This window comes from Nycticebus coucang, chromosome 18 (genome assembly GCF_027406575.1).
Source record: "Nycticebus coucang isolate mNycCou1 chromosome 18, mNycCou1.pri, whole genome shotgun sequence".
NCBI classification, from domain to species: Eukaryota; Metazoa; Chordata; class Mammalia; order Primates; family Lorisidae; genus Nycticebus; species Nycticebus coucang.
This window is the reverse complement of record NC_069797.1, coordinates 41,853,370-41,875,798: the sequence shown is the minus strand read 5'-3', so window position 1 is coordinate 41,875,798 and position 22,429 is coordinate 41,853,370. Positions and strand designations below refer to the sequence as shown.

General features: G+C 37.2%; 1 protein-coding gene across 1 annotated transcript in view; it reads left to right on the top strand.

The window, feature by feature from the left end:
- The window catches only part of BRIP1 (BRCA1 interacting helicase 1), a 246,786-nt gene that overhangs the window by 87,057 nt on the left and 137,300 nt on the right, over window positions 1-22,429 (top strand). The window contains exons 7-10 of the mRNA XM_053569091.1: window positions 1,510-1,797; window positions 8,347-8,568; window positions 12,377-12,576; window positions 17,499-17,631. Of these exons, the coding sequence (XP_053425066.1) occupies window positions 1,510-1,797; window positions 8,347-8,568; window positions 12,377-12,576; window positions 17,499-17,631 (843 nt within the window). The remainder of the gene's footprint in view (window positions 1-1,509; window positions 1,798-8,346; window positions 8,569-12,376; window positions 12,577-17,498; window positions 17,632-22,429) is intronic.

Sequence of the window (22,429 nt, the reverse complement as noted above, 5' to 3'; positions counted from 1 at the left end):
CCCATTCATAATTCTTCTTTTTATCCTTTTAGTGAATACGTAATTATTCAATATAGAAGGCAGGATATTTGGAACTGGCTATTTAATGTGGCAGCACTCAGTAATGAAATCTGCTGTTACTGGCAACCTGATAGGAGAAAGTAACAATTCCAGCATGGCTGTAACTTTATCTGCTTTGACTGACTGTTTATTTGGCACATCAGTGAACCTTTTATCCCAGTGAATGACAGCTCCAGAAGGGTCACATTTACATCCATTCTATCATGTATTGTAATATTTAATGGCGGACAAGGTTGAGAGAGACTGAGAGTAATTTGAACTTGCTTTTCCACTGAGTTGAGGCTAAAAGACAGCTTGATCCCCAGTATTGTGGTGTAACATGCTATGACTTAGCGTTTGTTTATGAAGGCTAATCTTACTGATTATAATTAAAAAAAAAAAAAAAACTCCAGTCAAGTAGAGTATTTGTTCTACTAAACTAAAACTCTCCAGTATACAATTTTTAAGTTGTATTTACCGTTGATGCTATTTACCGTTTTTCTCCATCAGTAACTACTGGTGTAAATTAACCATTTTGCAGTATTTCCGTAAGTTAAGTCTTCTTTCTGTCTCATTTGGTGTAGTAATAATTGAGGCTTAGAAAGTAGTATTTAAAAACCTGTGAGTTCTAACATACAGCATTCACCCTTTTTGTATTTGAGAGTTTAGAACACAAGACAGGAAAATCAGGTAAATATTAGAATATATTCATGATGTTCTATATAGTTTGCGTGAGGAGACATTTATATAACTCTTCCAATTATGAAACTGAACTATGAGTGAAATTGTCCAGGATAAGCAGTCCTGGATAATTTTACTGTTGGGTTTGCATTCTATGACAGGTAATTGAATTTCAGATATATATTTGTTCCATACAAGCAACCTGCCTTTACTATTAAATATTATTTTGCATTCATTTTCATACATTTGTTAGAGAAGAACTTTTTCTTCTCTTTTTTTGTTTTTTAGTGATAGTTTAGATAGTTTTTTTCTACAAAAAAGAACTTGATAATTCTTTTTGTAAACCATATTTAAAATTCTTTGGAAAATATTGGCGTATTATGGGATATTTGAATGAGCTATGCTGGTTTGAAACTATCAACTCTAAACTGTAATGTCATAAGTTCATTTGAAACTTAAGCAAAAATTAAAATTGTCCTCTACTTTGTCTTATCATTTTTTATAATTTATGAAGTGAGTTAAAAATGGTCTTAAAATATTTTGAATTAGAAAGTTGGAGTGTTATGTTAGAAAGAATATAAATATGGGAACATCATTTATAACTTTTAAAATAGGGAATACAATTTGTAGTTTTATTTTTAATGGCAAGTTTTAGATACTATAATATCTTGAGTTTTCTCTCTTTTGACCACTGTGATTATTTATAGAATGTGATTCCATGAGACATTAGCTAACTTTTTTTAAATAAAAGTTTTAGATTCTAGTTATCTTTTCTTTCCTTTGTTATAGCCCCCTGGCTCCTGTTCTAAGTGCTGTTCTACTAAACAAGGAAATTGTCAAGAATCTTCAAATACCACTAAGAAGGATCATGGGGGGAAATTCAAGATACCTAAAATATATTTTGGGACACGCACACACAAGCAGATTGCTCAGATTACTAAAGAGCTCCGGAGGACAGCATACTCAGGGGTCCCAATGACTATTCTTTCCAGCAGGGATCATACTTGTGTTCATCCTGAAGTAGTCGGCAACTTCAATAGAAATGAAAAGTGCATGGAATTGCTGGATGGAAAAAATGTGAGTAGAGTTATTTTGTTTTGGAGAAAAAATTAAGCTGAAAATGTTCAAGTTATTCAATATTTTCATATGTACATTTCTAGTGGTAATCAAATAACTTAAATCAAAACTGCTAGTATTGATTAGATTAAACTGCTAGATGAAATACTTTTAGCATAAGAAAATATTTAGTCAAGTTTAAAATTATGAGGTTTGGTACTAAAACTTGGAGATTTTTAATTCCTTGAAATTAATTTCCATTGTAGTCAGGTATCTTCTTACTTCCTTCTTTTAACAAACAATAGTCAAATGTGGATGTCATATGAGAAGCTTTAAAGTGTTTAAATGATTTAGGCCTAAAAGGTCTAATATACTTTACATATTTAAAAACTTCAAAAGAAAATATTTAGGCTCTCTGAGCAAATTTTCAAGTGTTTTATAGACTGAATTAGAAATATAATTATTCTATCTTATAATTCTATCAGCACAAACTTCTAAGACTTTTCCTAAATTATTAACTTTAAAAATATCATGGTTTTGAAAATTTTTAAAGAATTTAGAATATTTTGAGTTTTGGGTAGGTGGAAATAGAAAACAAGTCTTTCTTACTAAAGACTTAAATGATTTTTAAATAATTTTTTGGACAGCATTTGGGAGTCTGTATTCTGGTATGATAACTACTTCACTCTAAAATTAGAGTTGAAATTAGACCTAGAACTCAGTAAACCATAAATTGATAGTATATAAAATGACGAATGCTGTTTTGATATATTTTGAAAGTTACTTTGTCTTTCACTAGTGTTTTATCAAACAGAATTGGTGCTATACCCAGAAAAGTACAAAACAGCCCCTAGAGTTTCTTTCAGGATGTACCACCTCCTACCGTATAATGCTAATACTTTATTTTGTATTATGCTTTTCTTCCTTAATGCCTTCTTTTATTAGATGAGAATTTATTTGAGCTTTATTTAGGGATATTTAAAAGATACTTTTCATGGTTATTAAAATATGAGATTACAAAGTATAAGTAGTAAGGGGCTCCAAAGGAAAAACTTAAGTAACTTGTTCAGAGCCAACAAGAAAATATAGAATTAGTGAATCAAAAACACTATTGAATCGACAGTCATTTTTAGTTCTATTTAAGTTCTTTCTAACTAACTGAAGAAATGTGAAATACCTTCATTCTATAGATTAAAAAGCTTTTCTTTAAGGAGAGATGAAAATATTAAAGTGTCAAAAAATAATAAGGAAAAAAAGCTCATCATGGTAAAACTTCATAAATTTCATGCTTAAGTAGATCTTTTTCCATAGTGACTAACTGATCTGCTGAAGGCCTCAAATGCTTGAAATTTCTTTTTTGGTTATGTAACCTACGCAAGAAGACTTGCTGACATTGTCATTATTTATCTTTTTCTTATTAGGAAAATTACTATATATTTGGAAAAAGCACATATATTGGTTAAAGCAATTAAGATTAAGATTGTGTATTGAAGACAAATAGTCTAATTTTATGTGATCTTCTAGACTCCTATAGTGCTGGTTATTCTAATTGATCTTTACTCTTCTAAGTTTGAATCATGTAAAATTAAAAGTCCAGGCATAGTGGCTTGCCAGTAATCCCTGCACTTTGGGAGGCTGAGGTGGGAGTATCACTTGAGACCAAGAATTCAGAACTGGCCTGACAACATAGAGACAAAAAAAAAAATTGACCAAAAGTGGTGGTGTATACCTACAGTCCCAGCTAATGGAGAGTCGAGGCAGAAGGAATTCCAGCCTTTGATGAGCTACGAGAGTGGATTATCTCAATGGAAAAAAAAAAAGCAAGTAATTAAATAGACTTCAATGTTCAGAATTTTTCATTGGACTTTAGTTTGTCTTAAAGTGAATAATTATTTTATTTTTGAATATTAGTACTATAAATAATTGAAAATACCTGCTTGTGATTTGCCCTTACCTAATTTTGCCTCAGAACGCTTACCTCATGGGCATACATGAACATTCTTTTTCTTGTTCCCAAGCCCTCTGAGTAATTTGGTATTGTAATGAGGGCCAATTACAAAGTCACCATAGGTGTCTATGTTTAACCGTGGTTGAATTACCAAAGCGAAATGATAAATTAGATAACTGACAGTTTGAATGAAAGAGTTTAAAGTGAGATAAGGCTTCAATTGACAGGCTCCTCTCTGGATTGTGTTACACTGTTAAAATGGATTAGTTTTTCTGGTTTTCCTATCAGCATGCACAGGAGTGTCATTCTAACTGCCCTTAAAGTGTAAACCTTCTGATTTTTTGGCTTGATCAGAAAGCACATGTGTTTTTGTTCACTATTTCTTTTACTAAAGTGCTCTTAATTCTGGAAAAGTATGCATGTAGCTGTTAAAAGTTAATTTTTGTTTCAATTAAGAAATAATCATTTTAACTAGACCTGAGAATGACAATTTAAAAAAATTATTTTAGAACATTTATATTTTGTTAAAATGAGAACTATCAGTTAATCATAGCTTTGGAAGGCACTTTGGTATTAATTTTCTTTTTTTTTTTTTTGTTTTTTTTTGTTTGTTTGTTTTTGGCCGGGGCTAGGTTTGAACCCGCCACCTCCGGCGTATGGGACCGGCACCCTACTCCTTGAGCCACAGGCGCCACCTTAATTTTCTATAAAGATAAGCTTTTAGAATTGTATAGGAGATGTTTGGAATGAAGAGATAGTGAATGTGAATGTCAAATTATTAAACTTAGTTGCTATCAAATTCTGTATGAAAAATAATTGGTACATCTCCACCTAACTCTGAATATTGAAAACCATAGAATTTTAGAGCTGGAAGGAACTTTAGAGATGGAAAAGTTAGTCAGAAGGAATCTTAAAAGGCTTGGGGTTTGGCTTGGCGCCCAAAGCTCAGTGGTTTGGCACTGGCCACATACACCAAGGCTGGCGGGTTCGAACCTGGCCTGGGCCTGCTAAACAACAGGGACAACTGCAACAAAAAAATATCTGTGCACTGTGGCGGGTGCCTGTAGACCCAGCTACTTGGGAGGCTGAGGCAAGAGAATTGCTTAACCTGAAGAGTTTGAGGTTGTTGTGAGCTATGACACTATGGCACTCTACTGAGGGTGACATAGCGAGACTGTCTCAAAAACAAGGCTTGGGGTTCAACTGTCCTTTGATACCTAGTCATATGAAAAAAAATGGGCCCTGAAGTTTGCGCAGACAAGTAATTAGCAAGAAAGGAGGAAGCAAAACCCAGGTTTCCTAACTCCTGGTCTCTTGCTACTTTGATTACACTAGAAATAAAAATAAAAGGTGGCAATGAGGTATGGGGACGTGAACACAGTATAAAAGATAAAAAGAATAAAGGTTCCACAAAGCAAGTGAACAATGTAGAAAATGAAGTAAATAAATATAGTTAGGTGAACCCCTTTCCTCCTAATTTTCATTTGTAATACTTTCGAGGATCAACATGTAGTTTTCCTTGACATGACTGAAAACAGAGCTGAAGCAGAAGTGGTCCTGAGCTTTTCATGCCTTGTCCTTTGTTTTGCTGAAATTCTTTTATAGGTTATGATGATTTACTCTGTTTTTAGCAATTTCTGGGTACATACTGATGTATGTATGTTTTGAAAACAAATTCTTCTTTTGGACAGTTCACAGATAAAAATACATACATTTAATTTATATATCTTATATTTAGTTGTTTTGACATATTAAGGATAGAAATCTGGTAAAGAGAACTATTTTTATTTCAAAATCACATTTTTAAAGTAGATACATGGAATTAACAAAATAAAATTGCTCATTGTTCTACCACATAGTCCCAAATGACAATTGGAAAACCAAAGTAATACTGTGGTTAGAAGACTCAAAATTATAGAAACACATAAAATGTAAAGAGACTCTGTCTCTAGCTTCTTCCATCTCCTTAATCCTTCAAGAAACCACTGTAAACTTTTATATATATTATAACATTTTAAAAAAGTATTTGCTATACAAATTTGCTATATGTGTATGTAGTCTTTACAAACAATTTACATGAAATTAGTCATTATATATACATTATTCAACATCTATTTTTCTTATGACTTAACTTTAGAGAGCCTAACACATCAGCATATAGGCAAATCTAACTCTTTTTGTTTGTTTGTTTTGAGACAGAATCTCACTATGTCACCCACGGTAGAGCGCTGTTATGTCGCAGCTCACAGCAACTTCCAACTCTTGGGCTTAAGCAATTCTCTTGCCTCAGCCTCCCAAGTGGCTGGGACTACAGGTACTTGCCACAACACCCATCTATTTTTTGTTGCAGTTGTCATTTTTGTTGTTTAGCTGGCCCAGGCCAGGTTTGAACCCGCCAGCCTTAGTTTATGTGGTTGGCACTGTAACCACTGCTATGGGTGCCGAGCCAAATTTTATACATTTTTAATAGTATATAAAATACTCTTGCTAGGACTGGGTTTTATTGACTTTTTTTTTGTTTTGTTTTTGCAGTTTTTGGCTGGGGCTGGGTTTGAACCCGCCATCTCACATATGGGACCAGCGCCCTACCCCTTTGAGCCACAGGCGCTGCCTTATTGACTTTTTTTTTTTTTTTTTGTGGTTTTTATGGCCGGGGCTGGGTTTGAACCCGCTACCTCTGGCATATGGGACCGGTGCCCTACTCCTTGAGCCACAGGCGCCACCCTGACTTTTTTTTTTTTAATTTGAGACAAGGTCTCTGCTGTTTAGGCTGGAGTCCAGTGGCTTCAGCATAGCTTACTGCAACCTCAAATTCTTGGGCTCAAGCAATTCTTCTGCCTCACCCTTCCAAGTAGCTGGGACTACAGGCACATGCTACCATGACTGGCTAATTTTTCTATTTTTTTTTATAGAGATAGGTGTCTTGCTCTTGCTCAGCCTGGTCTTGAACTCCTGGCCTCAAGTAATCTTCATCCTCCCTAAGTGTTAGGATTAGAGGTGTAAACCACTGTGCCCAACCTAAATCTTATTTTTTTATTAATGAGTGTGATGAAATTTTTTATTTCTAATAATAGAATGTGACAGAATATTAGTAGATAACATAAAAGAAGAAATACAAATCACTGTTAAACCTTGTTAGAATATTTAAAATGCTGTTTTAAACTTTGCTAGAAACTCTAAAAAATACAAATCAAGGCAAGATTCTATTTTGATTCTATTTGTCACCTTTTGAAAAGACAAACACGATAAAAGATATTACTATTATAAGGAGGTGGGAAAAGGGTAATACAAAATGGTTAGTTTCGGGGGAATACTTTGGTTATTATATATTTTCAAGAAGCATAAAAATACTTCATAGTTTCTGGTCTCCTAATGCCATTTCTAAAAATGTACACTAAGAAAATGTTTAGAAATTGGCATAAGAATGTTCACTACAGCATTATTTATAAAGCAGAAATTGGTTACAATCTAAATGCCCAGGAATAAGAAAACCATTAATCAACTGTGGCACCTTATTTCAGTGTACATATCTGAGCAGCAGTTAAAAAAAGTGATATGAGAATTTTTTCCTGATATGATTTTTTAATAAAATAGAGTAAAAAAAAAAGTGAATCTAGTTTTATATCCTCGTTAATACAGTGGTGAGTAAGAAAAAGAATAGAAATGTTTATTGTGGCTAGATCGTTAGCAATCTTCAATGCCTAGGGAAAATTTACTTTGTTCTGAGTATTTTAATGATGGGTCACATTGTAGAAATATCCTTATGTATGCACATACATATGAAATAGGAAATGAAATAAATCAAAATGTTAATAATATAGGGGTGGCGCCTGTGGCTCAGTGAGTAGGGCGCTGGCCCCATATACCAAGGGTGGTGGGTTCAAACCCAGCCCCTGCCAAACTGCAACATAAAATACCTGGACGTTGTGGCGGGCGCCTGTGGTCCCAGCTACTTGGGAGGCTGAGGCAAGAGAATTGTCTAAGCCCAGAAGCTGGAGGTTGCTGTGAGCTGTGTGATGCCATAGCACTCTACTGAGGGCGATAAAGTGAGACTCTGTCTCTTAAAAAAAAAAAAAATGTTAATAGTATATTATTTGAGTGATGGAATTATTGAAAATGTAGGTGATTTGGGGGAGTACTCTTTTGTATTTTCTGAGTTTCCCCCCACCAGGTTCCAACCTTCTCAACTACCTTCCTTCCTTATTTATATTTGAATAAACAATACTGTCACATGGTCCAAAATTGAATAAGAGCAAAAAGGTAGAAGAAAAATCTCTCCGTAGTTCTCATCCTTGGAAATAACCAATGATACCATTGTTCTATGTATTCTTTCAGAAATATTTTATGCCTAACATCACTTTAATCAGAACAAAGCTACAACTAACATATTTTAAAAATATTTTCTCAATTTAAGGAATCTGGAGCTCTACTAATCTGGAATTCTATCTAAGTCAACTAATAGAGATTCTTTAAAATGATTGTGATTTAGATATGGTGTTATCTGTTTTCTCTGTAAATCTTAGTCTTATGGCTTGAAAATTTCTAAAATTCTGAGATGAACTGATTTTATGCCTTTTATTCCAATATTGGATCACATTTCAGTTATGCACATTTGTTTTTAGGGAAAATCCTGCTATTTTTATCATGGTGTTCATAAAGTTAGTAATCAACACACACTGCAGACTCTCCAAGGGATGTCTGAAGCCTGGGATATAGAGGAACTTGTCAGCCTGGGAAAGAAACTAAAGGCCTGTCCATACTACATGGCTCGAGAACTAATAGAAGATGCTGACATAATATTTTGTCCCTACAACTATCTTCTAGATGCACAAATAAGAGAAAGTGTGAGTATATATGTAAAAATTAGAAGAACTTTTTTCCTACTTATTGTGATATAAATGTTGAATATAAAGCTTTTAGATGTTTTAATGTGTTAATTTTTTTGCTTTAACTTATGTAAATAAATTTGTGTAAACCTCAAAGTACTGAACAATATCTTAAAGTGCATTAAAAACTGAATTTTAGACCTGGTCATTTTAATTTCCAAAATAACAAGCAATTTTAAACAAGTGGGATTATGGCAGGGTTTCGCAGCCTTGGCAGTAATGACATTTGGGGTTCGATAATTCTTTGGATAATTCTTATGGTGGGTTGTCTCGTGCATTGTAGGATGTTTAGTGACCTCCTGGCCTTTGGTTCTAAATTACTAGTGGCACCCTCACAGTTGTGACCATCAGGAATGTTTCCAGAAATTGCCAAATGTCTCTTGGGGAACAAAATTACCTTCATTTGGAATCCATATATAGCTGTCACTCTTTTCCATTTATGAGTAGTTAAAAAGAACTATTTAAAAATATTTTTCTATAGCCAGGCAGTGGTACATCCCTGTAGTTGCTGCTGCTCAGGAGGCTGTGGTGGGAGGGTTGCTTGAGCCCAGGAGTTGGGAACAGCCCAGGCAGCCATAGTGAGACCCTATTTCATACACACACACACATTCTCTCTCTCACACACACACACACGAAAAATTAACCTGGTTGTGATGGCTCTCATCTGTAGCCCTAGCTACACAGGAAGGCTGAGGTAAAAGGATTACCTCTGAACCCAGGAGTTTAGAGTTACAGTGAGCTGCGATTGCACCACTGCTCTCCAGGCTGGGTGACATAGTGGAAGCTCATCTCTAAAAATAAATAAATAAACAAACAAAAACATTTCTCTGAAAAAGCTATGTTTTTTTTGTATTTTTTTCTTTTTTTTTTTTTGAGACAGAGTCTCACTTTGTCTCCCTTTGTAGAGTGCTGTGGCGTCACAGCTTATAGCAATCTCAAACTCTTGGGCTTAAGTGGTTCTCTTGCCTCAGCCTCCCAGTAGCTGGGACTACAGGCACCCGCCACAATGTCCGGCTATTTTTTTTATTATTGTTGTTTAACAGGCCCAGGTCAGGTTTAAACCCATAAGCCCTGGTTCATGTGGCTGGCGCCTTAACCACTGAGCTACGGTCACCGAGCCAGAAAAAGCTATGTTTTGAAGAACTTATGTTGAGAGAATATGCATGCTATGTGAATTATACTTTGTGAGCCTTTGAGAAGTAAACTTCAGATGTATCATTTGCATTTATTTGCCTGGATCTTAAAGACATGCAGTTGTTATAGTGTAAGATGAAAAGTTCTAACTTGGTATAGTCAGTTTTCGTTTTTTCTTCAGGTGTGACTACATAGTTCATCTTAGCTTTCTATTTCTTTTCTTTTTTTTTTGAGACAGTCTCACTATATTACCCTCGGTAGAGTGCCATGGCATTACAGCTCACAGCAACCTCTAACTTTTGGGCTTAAGTGATTCTCTTACCTCAGTCTCCCAAGTAGCTGGGACTACAGGCACCCACCACAATGCCTGGCTATTTTTTGGTTATAGTTGTCATAGTTGTTTGGTAGGCCTGGGCTGGCTTCGAACTTGCCAGCTTCGGTGTATGTGGCTGGCGCCCTAGCAGCTGAGCTACAGGTGCTGAGCCAGCTTTCTATTTCTTTAGGTTCAAAATAAACAAGCATTATGTTTACCCCTACTATCCTACCTCTTAACTAAGTCTATTCCCAAGAAAATGTATGTATCAATGCCCAGTCAGTCTTTCTAATACTGCTTTTCTTACTTACTTTCTCTTTGCAAAAATTTCCTATTGCTCCCTTTCTCAAGAGATGAGTGTAAGCTTAAGAAGATGCTTAGTAGTCTGACCTAGATCTCACTAACTGAGCCCTTCAAAAATTACCTCATAGTCCCCTGAGGATACCTTGTTCTTTCTTATGGCTCTGCTTTTTGATAACACTTCTGCTGAAATGCTTTGTCTGTCCAAATCCAAATCATACTCATCTTTTAAACCCCAGCATATTTCATACTATTCCAGGGTCTTTCTCAGTCATTTTCAGCCCTTTGTGTATTTTTACTTTTTCAGAAAACTTACTGACAGTTTTTTTTGTGTGTGCGTGGTATTTCCTTGTATTGGTCAGGACTCTTTGTTTCTTTTCTTTTCTTTTTTCTTTTTTTTTTTTTTTTGAGACAGAGTCACTTTGTTACCCTCGGTAGGGTGCTGTGTTGTCACAGCTCACAGCAACCTCAAAGTCTTGGGCTTAAGTGATTCTCTTGCCTCAGCCTCCCAAGTTGCTGGGACTACAGGCATCTGCCACAATACCCAGCTATTTTTAGAGACAAGGTCTCACTCTGGCTCAGGCTGGTCCCAAACCTGTAAGCTCAGGCAGTCCACCCGCCTCGGCCTCCCAAGTGCTGAGTCAAGACTGTTTGAATTGCAAGTGGTACAAACCCACCTTAAAAGAGTTCAAGGAAAAATACTTGACCCTCTCTTCATAGTGATGGCTTTATTCTCAGGCAAGCTTTTTCCTTGTAGGAATAAAGATAACCACAAACAGCTAACTAAACTGGAGAAAAGAACATGCTTTCATATTAGTCTTCTAAATTATTCTGACTGGCTTAGCTTGGATCGTGTTGTGTATCTATTCCTGAATGGACAGTCACTGTGATGACAGAGGGATGGAGTACTGTATTTAACTGATAAGCCTGGGTTATGAGTCTTACCCCTGTTGTAAAAGTGGTGATGTCCTTTGATTCACAAATTAATAGTCCTGCCAGTATCACACAGGAGTTGAGGAAGAATAATTCTCAAAATGCAGAACAGATTAAAAAAAAATAAGTATATACTACATTGTGTTAGTATTTTACGAGTCATTTAAATCTTGTGTTGTTATTTTATTTTCCAAGGTTTTATATCTGTTTTAAAAATTATTTGGGGCCTTTATGGGGGCTCACACCTGTAATATACTAACATTCTGGGAGGCCGAGACAAGTGAATTGCTTGAATTCAGGATTTAGAGATTAGGCTGAATAAGAGTGAAGCACTGTCTTGGTGCCTGTAGCTCACTGAGTAGGGTGGCAGCCATATACACCGAGGCTGGTGGGTTTGAGCCTGGCCCGGGCCTGCTAAACAACAGTGACAATTGCAACCAAAAAATATCTGGGCGTTGTGGCGGGTGGGTGAGGCAAGAGAATCACTTAAGCCCAAGAATTGGAGTTTGCTGTGAACTGTGATGCCATGGCATTCTACTGAGGGCCACATAGTGAGACTCTGTCTCAAAAAAAAAAAAAAAAAAAAAGAATGAAACACTGTCTCTACTAAAAATAGAAAAATTAGCCAGGTGTTGTGGCAGGGGCCTGTAGTCCAGCTACTCTGGAGGCTGAGGCAGGAGGATTGCATGAGCCCATGAGTTTGAGGTTCCTACGAGCTATGATGATACCACAGTCCTTAACCCCAGGACGACAGAGTGAGACTGTCTTAAGGAAAAAGAATTATTTTGGAAACTCCTTTAAGGGGAATTTACTATCCTTCTTTGTAGCCAGCTCATTTAACACATTTTTTTTAATTGATAGGTGTATGAAGTATTTTCTGAGTATAAAATGGCAAACTTTGTAATATAGAGTTGATATTGGTTAGCCTTAGTGTTTCAGAGGTTTCATTTAACACTGAGAATGGGTTGCTTATGTGCTTGCAATATCAGCCTATAGTGTGAACCTTATGTGAAATAAAATATCTTGCCTGCTATTGTTAAATTCATTTTGTCAAATGTTTTACAGGAAAATTCTTTTGTCTTATAGATGGATTTAAATTTGAAAGAACAGATTGTCATTTTAGATGAAGCCCATAACATTGAGGACTGTGCTCGGGAATCAGCAAGTTACAGTGTGACAGAAGTTCAGCTTCGGTTTGCTCGAGATGAACTAGATAGTTTGGTTAACAATAATATACGGAAGAAAGACCACGAACCCCTACGAGCTGTGTGCTATAGCCTCATTAAGTAAGAATATTTTTCTGTCAGTGTATTTGTGTTGTCTTTAATATTAAAAACATGACTGGAGTATTTTAAGGTTACTAAGCAATGATTAACCAGGCTACTTGGGAAATAGGTTGTTCCTTGCCAGTTAAACTCTTTTTTTTTTTTTTGTAGAGACAGAGTCTCACTTTATGGCCATGGGTAGAGTGCCGTGGCCTCACACAGCTCACAGCAACCTCCAACTCCTGGGCTTAAGCGATTCTCTTGCCTCAGCCTCCCGAGTAGCTGGGACTACAGGCGCCTGCCACAACGTCCGGCTATTTTTTTTGGTTGCAGTTTGGCCGGGGCTGGGTTTGAACCCGCCACCCTCGGTATATGGGGCCGGCGCCCTACCGACTGAGCCACAGGCGCCGCCCGCCAGTTAAACTCTTAAAAAAAAGCTAGTCCAACCTTTATCTTGTTCAAGAGAATGTAATGAACATAATTGATTTTAATAATTGTGAATCTTATTCCTAATTTAGCAGGATAATTTAACAGTCCCAAAGGACATGGAATAGAAGCCAAACATAACTTTAATTAACATATTTTAAATTCTGGATCATGGCTTTATTGCTTTATCTTCCCATTTAGGTACGATTCTAGTTTGATGGGTTTTATTTTATTTTTATTTATTTAGTTAATTTTTTGAGACAGTCTCATTATGTCACCCTCGGTAGAGTGCTGTGATTTCACAGCTCACAGTAAGTAATCTCTATCTCTTGGGCTTAAGCGATGCTATTGCCTCAGCCTCCCAAGTAGTTGGGACTACAGGCTCCCGCCACAACACCTGGCTAATTTTTGTTGTAGTTGTTATTGTTGTTTAGCAGGCCCTGGCTGGGTTTGAATTCTCTAGCCCATGTATGTGGCCAATTCTGTACCCACTGTGCTATGGGCGTTGAACCTTGATAGGTTTTATTAGCCAAGATTTCCATATTCTAAAATAATATATTTAGTACCAAGTTCATTAAAATTTACATTTTATAATTTTCCTTTTATTAGACATTAAGTTGTTATCTGAGAAAAAACCTCCCCTAACTCTACATCCCCTTCCATTTATTGCAGAATTTTTCAGTTTGCTTCACTATGTACTTACTAAAATTTTGAATGCTGTACAGTCACATGGTTTGAACATAAAACGTATACAAACTTATCGTTTTTTCTTTTTTTTCTTTTTTTTTTTTTTTTTTTTTTTTTGCAGTTTTTGGCTGGGGCTGGGTTTGAACCCGCCACCTCCTGCATATGGGGCTGGCGCCCTACTACTTTGAGCCAAAGGCGCCACCCAATATACAAACTTATCTAGGAAAACCCTCTACCCTCCCCTGTCACTGATCTGCTAAGTTTCTGTTCTCCTAAACAAGTTTCTCATTCAGTGCATGTTTACGCATATATAGACATATTCTCTTATCCCTTGTCTTTTGTCCAAATGGTAACACACTATACCTTATGTTTTTCTGTAACTTGCTCTTTTGCTTAATAGTATGTTTTGGAGAGCATTCCATATTATAATCTAGAGAGTTTTTTTTTTTTGTAGAGACAGGGTCTCACTTTATCGCCCTCGGTAGAGTGCCATGGCATCACACAGCTCACAGCAACCTCCAATTCCTGGGCCTAAGCGATTCTCTTGCCTCAGCCTCCCGAGTAGCTGGGACTACAGGCGCCCGCCACAACGCCCAGCTATTTTTTGGTTGCAGTTCAGCTGGGGTCAGGTTTGAACCCGCCACCCTCGGTATATGGGGCCGGCGCCTTACCGACTGAGCCACAGGCGCCACCCATCTAGAGAGTTTTTTAAATTTAAAAAAATACTTGCATAGAATTTCTTTGGATGGATGTACAATAATTTACTTAACTAGCCTCTCATTAATAAAGGGAGCTGTTTCTAGTATTTTATTATTACACTGCTTTGAATATATACCATTTTATATGTATTCAAATATATCTGTAGGAAAATTTTATAAGTGGAATTGTTGGGTCAAAGCATAGATGTATTTGTAATTTTGATAGATATTGCTAAAATTGACACAATAGATTGGTGAGTGTGGGACTAATGTATCCTTCTACCATCAATGTATCACAGAATGAAATTTGTTTTTTCCTAGCCTGCTAAGTGAAAAGCAGTATTCTAGTGTAATTTTCATTTACATTTCTCTTAATATGAGTGAAATGAAGCATCTTTAGGGGCCATTTATATTTTGTCTTATGTCGATTGCCTGTGGACATCTGTCTTCTTTTTTTGTTCTTGTGGTAGTTCTTTTTACATTTACAGAAACCCTTTATATATTAGTGAATTTTTAAATTTCAGGAGTTTTAGGGGATATGAATGTCTTTTTTTTTTTTTTTTTTAACATGGATGAACTGTAGTATGTATAGAGGTGAAGTTAGGGCTTTTAGTATACCTATCACCTAAGTAGTTAGGGAATTAATTCGTTGCCTATAGAAAGAGTTTTATTATTATTATTTTCTTTTTTTTCTTTTTTGAGACAGACTCTTACTTTGTTGCCCTTGGTCCAGTGCTGTGGCATCATAGCTCACAGCAACCTCAAACTCTTGGGCTTAAGCAATTCTCTTGCCTCAGTCTCCCAAGTAGCTGGGATTATAGGCGCCTGCCACAATGCCCAGCTATTTTTAGAGATGAGGTCTTGCTCTGGCTCAGGCTAGTCTCGAACTTGTGAGCTCAGGCCATCTACCCATCTTGGCCTCCCAGATTCTAGGATTACAGGTGTGAGCCACCATGCCCAGCCTATAGAATGAGTTTTGAATATTTTCCGCCCCCTTATGCTGTTTGAGGCTTTCATTGTAATATTTTTGATATGCGAATTTTGCCATTTTTATTTCACAGTGTAATTTGTTGAAAGAGTTCTCTCTAATTGCTAATTCTACTTTCTCACTTTATATTTTTCCTTCATCCATCCTATCAGTGTTGTTGTTTGGGTATTTCTACTGAAACTGTCTTTATCAAGGCTATCAATTATCTCTATAGTGTCAAAACAAAGATTTATTTTCTTTCTTTCTTTCTTTCTTTTTTTTTTTTGAGACAGAATCTCACTTTGTTGCCCTCAGTAAAGTGCCCTAGTGTTATTGCTCACAGCAACCTCAAACTCTTGGGTTCAGGTGATTCTCTTGCCTCAGCACCTGACTAGCTGAGCTTGCCAGGTGCCTGCCACAATGCCCGCTGTTTTTAGAGATGGGAGGGTCTCTCACTCTAGCTCAGGCTGGTCTTGACCTGGTGAGCTTAGGTGATCCATCCACCTTGGCCTCTCAGAGTGCTGAGATTACAGGTGTGAGCCACCTTGGCTAATTTTGTTTCTTAATCTCTCATTGGTGTTGAATATTCCCCTAGAGCACCTTCGACAAGCTTTTTTTTTTTTTTTCTTTTGAGACTGGGCCTCAGTCTGTTGTCCAGGCTAGAGAGCCATAGTGTCAGCCTAGCTCACAGCAATTTCAGCCTCCTGGGCTCAAATGATTCTTCTGCTTAGCCTCCCAAATAAGTGGAAGTTTAGGTGCCCGCCACAATACCTGGCTAATTTTTCTATTTTTTTTTTTTTTTTTTTTTGTAGAGACAGAGTCTCACTGTACCGCCCTCGGTAGAGTGCCGTGGCATCACACGGCTCACAGCAACCTCCAACACTTTGGCTTATGCGATTCTCTTTCCTCAGCCTCCCAAGCAGCTGGGATTACAGGCGCCCGCCACAACGCCTGGCCATTTTTTTTGTTGCAGTTTGGCCAGGGCTGGGTTTGAACCCGCCACCCCCGGCATATGGTGCTGGCGCCCTACTCACTGAGCCACAGGCGCCGCCCCTAGTTTTTCTATTTTTTAGTAGAGACAAGGTCTTGCTCTTGTTCTTAGGCTGGTCTCTTAGGCTGGTCTCAAACTTCTGACCTAAAGTGATCTTCCTAGAGTGCTAGGATTACATGTATAAACTGCCATCCCTGAACCTGAAAAGCAATTTTGTCTTCACTTCCTCGTGACATCTCTAGTTTTCTCCTTTTCACAGTCTGTTCTTTTTCAACTTCTTTTGATAATTCTTATTCTTTTTGATGTCTAAATGTTAGAGTACCTCAGCAGCTTGTTCTGGAACCTAATTTCTAGCTCTGCATTTTCCCTAAATTATATAATCCAGTACTGTAGCTTAGAACATAATCTGTAATGCTGGTAAAGCTTGATTCCTTTTCTGTAGCTTCAACTTCTCCCTGAAATGCCACTCTCATATAGTCAACAATCTACTTTATTTTTCTGTTTGGATATCAGGTAAACTTTGCAACATTATACCCAAACAAAACTCTTTTACCCTAGCCCCAGTCTTCCTCATCTAAGGAAACAGTATTTATTAGTTCCTCAAATTAAAAAAAATCTAAATACTATCCTTGATTACTGCCTCACCTCATGTAATTCATCAGTAAGTCTTATAGCTGCCACCTGCACAGTATATCCTAAATTCATCTATTTCTTTAACTTTCCACATCTGTCATCCTAGAATCATCTCTCAACTAGAATACTGTAACAGCCTTCTGAAAAGTCTCTGCTTTCACTCTTTCTCTTTCAATCCATTCTGGCTTAGAAGCTGGAATTGTGTTTTAAGTCTTTAAAACTCTCTATTTAAAACATTCTATTGCACTTTGAATAGAATCCAAATTTCTTATTCTGACTCAAGATGATCTGGTTTCTGCTTATCACTCTAACATTATTTATAGCATTATAAGCTTACGTTTTAGCTATTAAATGTTTGTTTTACAATATAAGACATTCATTATTTTTTAAAGGTATCCTAATTAATCTGTTCTAACTGTTGTGTCCTAACAGTTAGAAGGCGTACAGATAAATGACGACAGCAATGACAATTCTCTTCTTCTGTTGAAATAGCATATTTAAGGATGATACTAGCTGACGTAATTGTATTATTTTATTCTAGTTGGTTAGAAGCAAATTCTGAACATCTTATAGAACGAGATTATGAATCATCTTGTAAAATATGGAGTGGAAATGAAATGCTCTTAAATTTACACAGAATGGGCATCACTACTGCTACTTTTCCTATTTTGCAGGTAAGATTTTTGTTTCTACCTGTGAAATTTATTTAGTGAAGCAGAGGTGATTTAGTAGTGAGTAAATATGGTGGATAATTCAGAATTTTAAAATATAGCAATTTAATTATTTTTAAATTTTATTATCTAAACTTGATAATCTTTAAGTGATGGAATAGGTAAATTATGATTGCAAATATAACATCATTTAGTTTGAGGGAAATATGTATTTAAGGCTGAGGTGGGAGGATCAGCTAAGCTCACAAGTTCAAGACCAGCCTGAGATAGAGCAAGATCCTGTCTCTAGAAGTAGTTTGGGGGGGTGCTTGTGACTCAAAGAGTAGGGCACCGGCCCCATATACCAGAGGTGGCGGGTTCAAACCTGGCCCTGGCCAAAAACTGCAAAAAACAAACAAACAAACAAAACAAAAAAAAAAACAGTTGGGCATTGTGATGAGTGCCTATAGTCCCCGCTAGTCAGGAGGCTGAGGCAAGAGAATCACTTGAGCCCAAGAGTCTAAGGTTGCTGTGGGCTATGACGCCAAGTCACACTACCAGGGGTGACAAAGTGAGATTCTGTCTTAAAAAAAAAAAAAAAATGTAAAAGGATTAATTGCTTTATTCAAAGCTAGAAGGAGTCAAATCGATATTTTGAAGTTGTAAATTTGTCCATTATAAAGTTAAAATTTTAGGGTGGTACCTGTAGCTCAGTAGGTAGGGTGCCAGCCACATACCCAGGCTGGCAGGTTTGAACCCGGCCAGGGCCAGTGAGACAACAATGACAACTGCAACAAAAAAATAGCTGGGAGTTGTGGCAGGCACCTGTGGTCTCAGCTACTTGGGAGGCTGAGGCAGGAGAATCGCTTAAGCCCAAGATAGGAGGTTGCTGTGAACTGTGATGCTACAGCACTCTACCAAGGGCAACACAATGAGACTCTGTCTCAAAAAAAAAAAAAAAAAAATTAAAAGTTAAAATTTTAGGAAATAAAAAGAAGAAATTCATATTTTGTTTGCTTTAACTTAGAATGATAAAGATGGTGGTTCATGGATAGAGATCATAAGTAGGCTTTGGAAGACTATGAACCTTATGAAATTGCATGCACAATTCTATGAGTATGTACTTTCATACTTTTTTCTAGATAGAGGCTGTGTAACTTTTATTGTTTTTTTTTTGAGACCGAGTCTCAAGCTGTCACCCTAGGTAGAGTGCCATGGCGTCTTCAAACTCTAGGGCCTAAGCAATTTTCTTGACTCAGCCTCCCAAGAAGCTATAGATAGGCACTGCCACAACACCCAGCTATTTTTGTTGTTGTTGTTGCAGTTGTCATTGTTGTTTTAGCTGGCCCGGGCTGGGTTCGAACCTGCCCACCTGGGTGTATGTAGTCAGTGCCCTACCCACTGAGCTATGGGCGCCACCACTTTTATTGTATTTTTAAGAGTGTTTTTTTGCAAATAAGAATATTCTTTCTAGTCTGGGTATAGTGGCTCATGCCTGTGGTCCTAGAACTCTGGGAGGCTGAGGTGGGAAGATTTCTTGAGGTCAGGAGTTTGAGACCAGCCTGAGCAAGAGGGAAACCCCCAACTCTGTTAGGTCCCTCTAGAGAGATGGGTTTCTTGGTTCTTCCCTGGTTCTTGGCTCCCAGTGTAAAAGAATGAGCACTGGTGCCTAGCTGATGATGATGATGGAATGATCACAGACACAAATCTCCAACAACATACATTTATTGTAGAACAAAAGTACACAAACTACAGGGAAAATACATCTCAAATGGGATGAGTCCCTTCCTGTGAATGGAGAAGAGGCTCTGAGTCTGAACACACATTGTCTTTTATAGGCTAACTAAATTACCTGGTTTATCCTGTGTTTCCCCCAGCAGGATTAGCTGTTGTCTCCCTCTTTGAGGGTGACTTACAGATTGATGTTATAAAACAAAACTACTTGTTTTTTTGTAATATGCACGTGTCCTCCCTCCTTCTGCAAGAACATATGGGGGTCAAAATTTGCAAGTTTAATTATATGCTAATGAGCCCAGTGGGCTGAGGTCTGTGTAAGCTCCTTAGGAGGTCCTCTCACTATCTATTTTGACTAGGGACAGTGAACAGCCCCTAGCCAGTAACTTGATTCCCTACTCCACACTCCCTAGTCTTCTGTCTGTCAAGGAGGCAGGGAGAGCAGCTAGGAACGAGGTTGGTAGTCTCTTCCTAGGCCCAGCTGCTCTGCCCTGTCAGGGAGAGAGGTGGGGGCTGAGGCAGCATGTGTCCCCCAAAAATGAAAGAGGAAAGCTGGGGGCTGAGATGGCACGTCTTCTCCCATAGGCACAACAGCCCTGGAGGGTGGCACAGACTGTGCAGCAGCTGCAGCGTTGCCAGAGCTGTTGCCCACTGCCACTGCAGCTGCTGAAGCTCCTCCATTTGCTTGCTGAGGCTCCTGCCTCCAGGGTTGTAGCATAAGTCAGTGCTGGCAAGGGAGATGCCTTTACAGTTTGCCTCCTCCCTGGAGGTGTAGGCCTGCTTTCCACAAGCCTGTTGGTGATTTGAGGCCTAAGAACTCTAAAAAATAGAAAAATTTAGCTGGCATGGTATCATGTGCCTGTAATCTCAGCTATTCAGGAGGCTGAGGCAGGAGGATTGCTTAAGCCTAGGAGTTTGAGGTTGCTGGGGGCTATGATGAGACTACTTTCTGCATTCTAATGAGGGTGACAGAGTAAGGCTGTGTCTCAAAAAAAGAAAAAAAGAATATATATTTTTGTTTCTTTTAATTTAAATTAATAGATTATATTCTTTGGAGTAGTTCTAGGTTTAGAGAGAAATTAAGCAGTAAGTGCAGAATTCTCCTATATTCCTACCCCCAGCCACACACATAGTCCTCCCCAGTTTCCACTATTATTGATATTATGCAAAAGTGTAGTATATTTATTATAGTTGACGAACTAATATTGGTACATTATTGTTAAAGTCTACAGTTTGCCCTATAGTCCACTCATTTTTTTTTAAATTTTATTTCAGAATATTGTGGGGGTACAAATGTTTTGGTTACACAAATTGCTTTTGTACTGTTCAAGTGAAAATTCTAAGTATCCCCATCACCCAGATAGTGTCTCTTATACCTGTTAGGTGTGAATTTACCCATCCCTTCCTCCCCTATTCCACCTACTTGATTATTGTCAGGTTTTATTTCCATATGTGCACATAAATGTTTATTGATTATTTTGATCTTAATATTGAGTACGAGGTGTTTATTTTTCCATTCTTATGATACTTCACTTTGAAGAATGATCTCTAGTTCCATCCAGTTTGTTACAAAAGGTATGTTCTTTGTGTGGTATAATTCTACTACATTTTGCCCAGTAATCCACCATTACATTGTGGATTATAGAATTATAGAATACATTCACTTTCCTAAAAGTCTTCTTTTGTACCTATTCACCTCTCCACCATACCATATTCTACCCCTGACAAACTCTTGGCAACTACTGACCTTTTTACTGACTATGATTTTGCCCTTTCCAGAATTCCATAAAGTTAGAATCATACAATATATAGTATTTTCAAACTGGTATCTTTCATTTAGCAATATGCATTTAAGTTCTTCAGTGTTTTGGTGGGACTTGATAGTTCAATTATCATTGTATACTCCATTGTCTGATGTACCAGTTTATCTATTCACCTATTGAAAAGCATATTGTTGGTTTCCAATTATTGGTAATTATGGAATAAAACTGCCATAAGCATTTGTATTCATGCTTTCTTGTGGATATGGATTTCTACTAATTTGGGTAACTACCTAGGAATACTGTTGTTGGGTTATTTCATGAGACTATGTTTATTTTTGCAAGAAACTGCTAAATTGTCTTCAAAAGTGGCTGTACCAGCCAGTTAAGGTGGTATGTGCCTGTACTGTAGTCCCAGATACTTGGGAGGTGGAGGCAGGAGGATCACTTGAGCCTGTTAGTTTGAGGCTATAGAGTGCATTATGTTTGCATGCCTGGAGATAGCCACTGCATTCCAGCCTGGGCAACATAGTAAGATTCCACCCTCTTAACAAAAAATTTAAAAAGTGGCTGTACCATTTTGCATTACTACCAGTAACGAACAGGAGTTCCTGTTCCTCATCTTCACCAACATTTGGTATTGTTGGTGTTTTTAAATAGGTGGTATCTTGTTGTTTTAATTACAATTCCCTGAAGATACAATGTTGAGTGTCTTTTATATGCTTATTGGCCATCTATGCATCTTCTTTGGTGAGATGCCTATTCAGATCTTTTGCATACTTTTCAGTTGAGTTTTTTTGTTGCTGAGTTTTAATAAGAATTCTTTGTATATTTTGAAAATCTTCCAAAGAAGAAAAGCCCTGGACCAGATGGCTTCATACCAGAATTCTGCCAAACCTTCAAAGAAGAACTAGTACCTATACTGCATAGTCTATTCCAAAAAATAGAAAAGGAAGGAATCCTCCCCATCATGTTCTGTGAAGTAAATATCATCCTGATTCCAAAACCAGGAAAGGACCCAACAAAAAAAAAAAGAAAAAGAAAAGAAAACTAGGCCAATATCATTAATGAGTATCAGTGCAACAATATTCAATAAGATCTTAGCAAGAGAATACAGCAACACATTAAAAAAGTTATACATCATGATCAAGTGGGCTTTATCCCAGGGATGCAAGATTGGTTCAACATACATAAATATAATTAATGGCATAAATAAAATCAAAAACAAAGACCATATGATTCTCCCAATTGATATTGAAAAGGCTTTTGACAATATCCAACATCCTTTCTTGATAAGAACACTTATGAAAGTAGGCTTAGGTGGGACA